We start from the raw sequence: 9,964 nt of genomic DNA, 5'->3' as shown, positions 1-9,964 counted from the left end.
CATGCTGAATGCAGAGCATGTTGTATGCTGAGCATGTAGTAAGCAGAGCCTGCTGTAAGGAAAGCAGAGCGTGTGCATGGCGTTTAACATTTCTCAGAAATTCCATGACCAGTGCTAGAGAGCTTTATGCATGCTTGCATGGGGTTTAAAAATCAACATAATGTTTACCTTACATTCATAACTCATGATTCATATTTTTGCCATGGTTTGAAAATGGAGGTAAGGTATGCTGAACAGCAGAGTCAGAACGAGCTGGAACAACAATAGTTGTGGTTTCCTCTTCAAGACTCTGTTGAGGGAACACCTGAGGCTCAGTCTGCAAAGGCTGAATAAAAGACAAGCAGAAGGAAGGCGCATGGGTGGAGGAGGCTCACTCCTAGCATGAGTGGTTGAACCCAAGGGTTGCGCTTGCTGAGCGGTTGGCGGAAGCGGAGTAGCAAGTTCCAGTTCCTGTGGTGTGAGCTGAGCGCGATGAGGAAGAGGCTGCGCAGAACAAGGTAAATGTCTCGCAAGCTGAGGCTCCTGAGGCGCAAGGCTAAGGTGTTGTGGTGCTTGCCTTGTGGAGGGTTGAGCTCGCTGCAGCGAGAGCTGAGGAGACTGACTCATGGACGGGAGAGGTTGTTGTACCTCAACCGAGTGTTGCATCACTGGTGGAGCAGCAAGTGGAGGCGGAGGAAGAGAGGTATAATCCTCCTGATCCCATTGTAAAGGTTGCCTTAAGGAAGGCGGAGGCTGAACACCACTGGGAACAGCAAACTCAGCACGTGGCTCAACATCGTACGCCTGGCAGGTGGTACTGCGATCAGGCGGAGCGAGCGTAGGCGGAGGGAGTGTAGGCGGAGGCGGAGGAGCAACACTCTCAGCCCGACACTCACGCATCAAGTCCGAAAGCTGTGCTTGCATGGACTGTAGTAGAGTCCACAACATCGTACGCCTGGCAGGTGGTACTGCGATCAGGCGGAGGGAGTGTAGGCGGAGGCGGAGGAGCAACACTCTCAGCCCGACACTCACACATCAAGTCCGAAAGCTGTGCTTGCATGGACTGTAGTAGAGTCCACAACATCGTACGCCTGGCAGGTGGTACTGCGATCAGGCGGAGCGAGCATAGGCGGAGGGAGTGTAGGCGGAGGCGGAGGCGCAACACTCTCAGCCCGACACTCACGCATCAAGTCCGAAAGCAGTGCTTGCATGGACTGTAGTAGAGTCCACTTGGGGTCGGCAGAAACTACAGTAGGCTGAGGTAAAGCCTTAACAGTCGAGCTCTGTTGTGGCAGAACCTTACTCCTCTTAGGCGGAGTGCATTCAACTAATGACTGAGGAGAGTCAGAGCTAACCCAATGACTGTGAACTCTAACTTCGTACGTCTGGCATAGGTCTGGACTTTACGTTTAAAAGGTCTTGAGACCTGAGACCAGCGTTTTCTCCCCTAAATTTCTTCTGCAGACGAGCAAAATAAGGGCTCAATCGTCTGCGGGTGGGAGTGACGGTCTCGGTAAGACACGCCCACAACCACCGAGGATACTTCTGTGCGCCGATCAAGGCCTGTTGAACCCTTCTGCCCTTCGACATTGCTTCTCCCCTGGGCTTGGGAGCTTGCAAGAGGTCCCGGACTGGGAGGACGACTGGCGCGCACAAAAGTACCCTCACGCACAACACTGACATACTTTGCGCTAATCACTTATCACTTTGATTTCTGTTTGCACTTATTTCACTGAACTCGAAACTTTAAGTGGTTTGTACCTGAAACACGCAATTCTATCCTTTCTCAAAAGTTAGTAATTGCGAAAACAGAATTACAATGTAACAGAAAAATCTAATGAAAGATAATTCAGTGGCTGGAAAGAGACTAAACACTAGATCACTCTAGAAACGTTTAGTTTCTTCCCCTAAAGAGACTAGGGAGAAGAGCAAAAACGATAACGACGTTACTCGTACGCCTGGCAGGCTTGAATGAAACGTTTATCCTCTTTCTCCCTCCGTCTCTATCTCTCTCTCTCTCTCTCTCTCTCTCTCTTGACTTAGAACCTGAGAAGAGCCCAATCATATATATCGTTAAAACATATTATTGTTAAAGGAAAAAAACTGAAAAGTTCCTTTATTAGGATCAAAACCATTAAGTTAAGAAAGAATGAACAAAACGCTAGACACGGTAACTCTTACTGCAACGTGAAACCGTGAACATTCTTTCTCTATCGTAACGATAGAGTGCAAGTTGAACGTTCTGAACGTCAACAACTGCAGAGACAAAACAAAACGTTAGTTCAACTTTGAAAACAGTACGAGACTATCAAAGAAATTCTTTCAAACTCTGTGGCGGAAATAGCATAATATGTTAACAGGTAAAACCGAAATGACGGGCTCAATGTTAATTAACTTCGGTACCAAGAAAAGACCGCCTACTATTAGGAAGGTCGAATATAAACAAATATAAAAATTAATTTTAATAAGTTTATAATAAAAGGAAGTTAATCGAAGAGGCCTATAAGAGGCGGAGAGATATAAAATAAATCTATAACTTTTGTTAAGCAAAATTAAGAAAGAGAGTCTATACTCTCTTAGACACCAACACTTCCGTCTAAGGGAAGGGTCGGCCATTGAAAGGTGAACGAGAGTTCATACTCTCTTCGTCACCATAATTAATCAAATTAATTCCAAAAGCTAACTAAGCTAATATAGAAGTTTCCAGTAAAGCGACAGCCGAAATCAAAGAGAAATACTTCACCAAAGTCGTGAAAATACTCCAAGAACATAAGCGTATCCCAGAACGTCTTGCCGGAAGCACGACAGAGGAATAATTGAGGAGGTGTCAACAAGAAGTACTTGAGTACCTGGCCACAGGTGGCGCTGGTAAATACACCCCCTTCTAGTATTGTGATAGCTGGCGTATCCCTCCATAGAATTCTGTCGGGCAACGGAGTTGACAGCTACATGATTATCGGGTAAGTTTAATATTGAAAACTAGAAAAGCACTCAGAGTGCAGACCTCCGCCACGACAGCTTATTTCTCGAAACCAGCGGACCTTTCCCAGAATCAATTAATCATTTCCAGCTCTTTACATAAGTTTAAAATCTCTGCAAGTTTCATTACTTTATGATTAAAATTGTGGCCATATAGTTGATGACCATAATTTGAACTTTTGTTGGGTGACGGTGGCGTGGTCCAAGTGTGGTTTCTAGGGCCTTTGTTACGGCCCTTCCCTTTGATGAAGGAATTATCTAAATGGAAGACAGCCTGTGAATAGTGGTTTTCACACGCCCCTGATGTATACACGACACCCACAAGGTGCTCGCGCGAGGGTAGTAACCTCTGCATTCCATGCTTTTATCTTTCTCTGGTATATTTGGAAGATTTATATCAGAAAAGTTTAAAGAAGGACCTTTTCACCGGGCGTCACAGGTCTCTCCCCAGAAATAGATTTTTCCTTCGTCAAAATCCCTTAATTGGCGTGGATTTCATCCATTCAAATATGAACCAAGTTTGAAGTCTCTGTGACTATGATATCCAAACTTATGGCTGATTACATGACTTGGACATTTTATACTTGACCGTAACCTTGACTTTTGACCTTTCAAAATTTAATCATTTCCAGCTTTTTACATAACAGTTAATCCCTGCAAGATTCATTACTCTAAGATTAAAATTGTGGCCAGGAAATTTTTCACAAAAAAAAAACAAAAAAAAACAAGGGGTAATACATAACCTTCCAACTTCATAGGCAGAGGTAATAATAATAATAATAATAATAATGATAATAAACCAAAAATAATTATATAATTTCTTGAATTTTGACCTTAGCTCAATGTCATTTTGGATTGAAGCTAATTCTTCCTTTGTCATTCTTGTTTCCTCACTGCTAATATCTAAAAATCGATTAAATACTCAGTCTGGTATCTTAGGCAATAATAAATCCTGTAAACTTTCAGACGTATCTCTTTGCAATTCTTCTGAGTGAACACAATACACTTGAATGTACAGTAATGATGTGATATGCTCATCTCCTATGTATATATTTGTTTATAATTCTAATGACAGTTTGAATCTATACAAGTTTCTTTGCCTTAGTGTTTATGACAGGTTTTGTTATTTAAAAAAAAGCTATTTATTGCTTAAGGGGACTGACTGTCTGCTGGTCTTGCATATTTTTCTAATAATTCAAAATACACAATTGCTCTATATGTTTTAGACATATATAATACCTTCATCATTTAAAAATTTCAAGTCATTTGATCAAAAACTTTTTATTTATTAGCAGAAATCATGATTTTTAAGAAAAAAATTAGGTACATTTTTCTCCACTAATAATACACCAATTGTATTGAAAATCATACCATCAAAACTTCTTTATAAGTTGAATAATTCTGTGTGACAGATTTTTTATTTTCTTTTTTTTTATTAATTTTTTTCTTACTTTTCTTCGTCTAGACGTAAAATAGTCATAAAAAGAGAGAAAAAGCAAAATAAAAATTCTGGTACACAAAATTGTGGGATTTTTATTCCTCTTTTCAATGATATCTTTCTCTCTAAAATCGAACAATAAATAAGTGAGAAAAATGTACCTAAGTGTGAATAAGTATGTTTTTATATGAGCTCCCAAAGATTTGCTATAAATTTTCACTTTTCTTAAAAAATTCAAGATAACATTATTATGATAACTTTACTTTATACTTTTATTGTTTATTCCTTCATAAATGCACCCTAAACGAAGTATTTAAACCCCAAGTTTACTAATACACTTGGCGTAAGGGTGTCATGAATTGCCAGCGGCCTCTCATCTTTGCCAGAGTTTTAGTTAGAATGTTCCAGCTTTGTACTGTAACATTAGCCTTGCTATAAGTTCACGTGGACGTTGTGAAAACACAATATACATACGAACTGCAAGTAAGCAAACACATGCATTATAACTTCTGTACGTCTTTGGAAACTCTGGCCGTTCTCGTAGTTCGTAGTTTGTTCGCCTACCCTCTACCAATGCCTTCCATCTTTGCCAGATGTACATAATTTCGGAACATAAGAGGAATAATCGCTAGATATATGCAAAAATAAACACGCAAAGATGATTCTGTCAAACTTAGTCATGTAGACGACGCAGTAAGGATGACGTAATCATTTAAAGACCGCTTTATATTCATTATTTGTAAATATAATTGGCTGAAACTTCTGGAAAGCATGTATGACATGTTTCTTCATACATAGAAACATACATACATACATATACCATGGCACTTCCCCCAATTTTGGGGGGTAGCCGACATCAACAAAGAAACAAAAACAAAAAGGGGACCCTACTCTCTACGTTCCTCCCAGCCTAACAAGGGACTCAACCGAGTTCAGCTGGTACTGCTAGGGTGTCACAGCCCACCCTCCCACATTATCCACCACAGATGAAGCTTCATAATGCTGAATCCCCTACTGCTGCTACCTCCGCTGTCATCTAAGGCATCGGAGGCAGCAGCAGGGCCTACCGGAACTGCGTCACAATCGCTCGCCATACATTCCTATTTCTAGCACGCTCTCTTGCCTCGCTCACATCTATCCTCCTATCACCCAGAGCTTTCTTCACACCATCCATCCACCCAAACCTTGGCCTTCCTCTTGTACTTCTCCCATCAACTCTTGCATTCATCACCTTCTTTAGCAGACAACCATTTTCCATTCTCTCAACATGGCCAAACCACCTCAACACATTCATATCCACTCTAGCTGCTAACTCATTTCTTACACCCGTTCTCACTCTCACCACTTCGTTCCTAACCCTATCTACTCGAGATACACCAGCCATACATAAAAACAATAGATGATTTTTTATTTTTTAAAGTTATGTCAAACACCATAGCGGACGGTCCCCTTAAATGCTCTTAATGCCACCCTGTTGCCTCTGACCACACATTTTGCCTCACTGTCCCTGAATATCCTTCCACTGGCCCCTACTTTGAGAACTACTTGTCTGGTACAAGTCAGAACATTAGATTTATTGAAGGCTTAAAGACTAAACTAGACAAGAATTATCTGCCTTTGCAATTGCAATAACAAATGAACTACTTTATCCATAACAAAAAATGAAAATTGACTAGTGTCCATAGTCTTGAAAGTAGCTGTCTCCTTATACTTTAGGTAAAAACAACATGGGAACTTAACTTTAATAACTTATTATGGAGTTTTAAAAAAAGAATGTAAAGTTTAAAAGGAATAAACGAGTACTGTATACCAACACATGATGAACTCAGTATTTTCATCATCCTCATCATACAGTAAACATGAATAAATAGAAAATTTAAGACTCCTACCCAGTCTTTTATATCATTTATAATTGGCACAGAAGCTGCTAACTTTCAGGGTTGAGCCAAAGCCTTTGCAAGTGCTTCTAGTGTACTAGTGATGTCTTTTAGTTATGTGCATATCTAGATTTTTTTATTAACGGTCCTTTTTTCCACAATGATAAAGAATTTCCTATTCTTTTCTATTTTCTTTCACTGTAAGCTTACAGCTAGTAGTGTTTACCAATACTCAGCTAATGTTAACCGTAGATGAACAAGTGCTGGAGTTACCAAGCAAACGTAGTGCACTGCCATTCAAAACGTGATGAAATGCACCAGCTTTACCGGACGTACATTAAAGAGGTAAGAGAATCATCACTATCAAAAGTTGGCTGATTCAGTGTGTACAGTATTATAAAACTATGATGGCATGACATATTCGTCATCATCCCCTCTTTAAATATTTAACCTAACCTGAACTAACCATCAGTTTAACTAGCACTCAAACTTGAGCCATACTATACTTTCCTTGTGAGAAATAGTAGGGCAATCACACTCCTCATAACAGTAATCTAAATTACTACTATCCCTGTGCAGAAATTACTAGAAAAGCCAGGAAGACGACTTAAAACACATTAAAACCTATCACAATCTGGAACACGGTTACGTCAAGTTGTAGCGATGGCAACATAAATTGAAATAACAAAGGCTCTTCTTACCAATAATTGCTTCTTGCCATTAACTGCTGTGTCTTATCACTTTACTAGAGGCATGTGTACTGAAAGGGCAGAAAATGAGAAATATTTTCATAAATGATGTGGGTAAATGTTGATAATATGAGCTTCCGGAAAAGAAGCAATATGAACATCAGGGGAGGTTCAAAGAATAATACACAGTATTTGGCATTGACACTACATGCCAACCAGATTTTATTATGAAACTGTACAAGAATGACTCGCTTGGGAGGAAATATCTTACAATGTAATCCTGGAAGCGAAATCATTAATCAGCTTGTGGTTTGGTTGGATTGGGAATCTGTGTACTGGGAGCTGTTCCACCATCAGCTGCCTCCTTACCAATTGTATTGTCCCCTTCTAAGCTTTTACTCCCTTCATTAACCATCTTATCAATTTCTGCAATCAGTCTCTGCTGTTTTTTCAATTTTTTGGCAGCTTTAGCTGCTTTCTTTTCTTCTTGTTCCTTCTTCTCAAGGGCTTCCTTGAATTTCTCATCCTTAGGATCGACTCGGTAGCCTAACATCTGTCGTATTTCTTCTATTATCTTTTCTTTTTTAGCCTGTAATATTTAAACATGACAGAGAGAGTTCATCAAATTCTTTTAAAAGGTAGCTAAAATCTATCAATTTATAACAACAAAATTATAAGTATCATACAACACAACCATTATTCACAATAGTGTTAATAAAAAATATTCACAGGTGCAACCTACTGTACTGTACATGGAAATAGACCTGAATTTGATCATACAGTAACAACAACAGTATACTATACAAAATTTTGGCAGGATATAATTACTATATTAAAAAAAACCCTCAAATCAACTCAGTAAACAAAAACAGAATTTTCAGAAATTTTTTATTTCTATGATTGCTTGTGTTCATATTTAAAAAAAAAAAAAAAAAAATCTGTTGTGAAAAAAAAATATTTTGGAAAAATACAAATTACTCCAATTTTACCATATTCTAAATTTTATTTACCTGTAGCTTTCTTTTAGCTCTGAAAACCTTTTAGCACTCTTCCCCATCTCAATTGTCTTATGCCACCTCCCTTTATTTTACAGAGTAATGACGCCCTGCACCCAGCAGGGAACAGGTTACTGTCTAGCTGGAGAAAGAAACAAATGACTGAACCTGTCACTGTTACTGGTCTCCATGTATCTCCAATAAAAGAAAAACTCACAATCCCAGTGGATCAGGAGCCATCTGGAGAGACTTAGGTGTTCCAGTGTGGTGTACAACCAAAAATGCTTGACCAAGAAGTATTTTATAACTTTCATATTACCATTGTGTTTGTTAATTCCTTATACTTCACAGACAGCAAGTGGACCTTTCAGTGAAAAATAGGCAAGAGGCTGGATACCATCTAGTATGGATTATCACGATGGTGTAATTACTCTTATCACTGACAAACATTTTCACATTATAGGTTAATTACCTTTTCTCCTATAGACACAATGTTTCCTTGAATAGTGTTTCACATACTCGTCCTCAGAAACAAGGGACCACAAAGTGACAGAAAAAAGTTTCAGTGGCAGCCAAACTTCAAGTGTTGTCAATGTCCAAATCCTGCTGACTGTGTATGCAGATCGTGAACTACAATATTGTGGGGTTCTCCTTAGCTTGAAGCTTTCTTATGTACCTTAACTGAAAAGGCTCTGTCTTGATGTTAACAATTATAAGATGTGCATCATGACCCGGATGGGACAGTATTTTGAAGATATATTTCCATGACTGACTAAATCCATAGAGGTTTCATTGGCTAGATACATCAAAGGATAGCCAGTTCCTTGTTATGCGCAGTGCCTATCTAACTAAGGCAAGTGAGCCCAGCCGGTCCTTACTAATTCTAGTAAGATCAACCGCCACGCATCAGGAGTAGAAGCCGAAGAGACCGTTTGTCCATCGCCTTAAACTCATCTGTCACCCTACTGCCAGTGACCTCATTGAGATTTAGGGGGGCCTTTCCTCCACACCCAAAGCTCTCATTACTCCACCAAGTTGCTCATCCGCTTAAACGAGTATAACCGTTGGCAAACATGAATTGCTAAGATATACTGCCTAGCACGGATTTTGAAGGATTTTTTATTTTATAACTTGTTTTTAAAGTATGGGCTTCCCAAATAACCAGTTCCTGTTGGTGGCTTTGTGCTGATAGAGAAGTGCCCAATGTGTGAGCGGATTATTTTTTTTTTTTTTCCTTCTTCAAATCATTTTGTAGTCTAGTCACCATTCAAGTCTTATTCAATATTGTCACATATTTTTTCAAATTACCTTTTTATCTCATTTTCAAATAAACCATCTTTTTATAAGTATGCAGTATGTATTTCCTTCATTAATGTGCCTTGTTCCCCAGCCTTTAGATTTATTTTAATTTTTTTTAATTGTTAAGTGTAGTAATGCGCAAGTAAAAGATCTTACCTAAAAGTCAAGCTGAACCATTGTTTTGAAGGATTTGGTACAGAGTACAGGTGGAAGAGAAACAGCATACTCAAGCTAAAAAATAATAGGGAAGTTCTAAGATTCTCACTGGGTCCCTTGTCCAGTCTAAAAATCAAGGGGTGGTGCCCAGTGCCTTTCTTTCTTGATTGTTTACTTTTTGCCCAGACCTCTGGGCACTCCACCATATTTTTTGTATGGTGCTAAGTAAGAGTGTGGTTGAACAAGGAAGTCGGCAGGCCACAGTCTGAAAACCACAACACCGTTCCTTCAATAAGCTTAGGTTTCTAGTCTAGTATTGAGATAATTTAGCAGCTAATGGGAATACAGTAATCTTAGCTTGGGTAGGCCATACCTTCCTTGTATTCCAGTCTTTGTGTTGTAAAGTACTTCCTTCAGCATGTAAATTATTCTTATCATTTATTATCTGAATTCTCATAATACAGTAAAAGAGTTATTTTGATTATTAGTGATTGTAAGGGATATCTTCTGCTTCTGTTAATAAACAGATTTTGAAGCAAAGCGAAAAATCTA

At 39.1% G+C, this 9,964-nt stretch overlaps 1 protein-coding gene across 1 annotated transcript in view; it reads right to left on the bottom strand.

Moving 5' to 3' along the window:
- Nucleotides 1-7,153: 7,153 nt before the first annotated feature.
- LOC137618117 (large ribosomal subunit protein mL64-like) overlaps nucleotides 7,154-9,964 on the bottom strand; it is a 148,738-nt gene continuing 145,927 nt past the window's right edge. Inside the window, exon 4 of the mRNA XM_068348122.1 lies at nucleotides 7,154-7,551. Coding sequence (XP_068204223.1) covers nucleotides 7,258-7,551 — 294 coding nt within the window. The 3' untranslated portion in view covers nucleotides 7,154-7,257. The remainder of the gene's footprint in view (nucleotides 7,552-9,964) is intronic.

This window comes from Palaemon carinicauda, chromosome 2 (assembly GCF_036898095.1).
Source record: "Palaemon carinicauda isolate YSFRI2023 chromosome 2, ASM3689809v2, whole genome shotgun sequence".
In the NCBI taxonomy this organism is placed as follows: domain Eukaryota; kingdom Metazoa; phylum Arthropoda; class Malacostraca; order Decapoda; family Palaemonidae; genus Palaemon; species Palaemon carinicauda.
The sequence above is the reverse complement of the archived record's forward strand: the minus strand, read 5'-3'. Positions and strand labels throughout refer to the sequence as shown.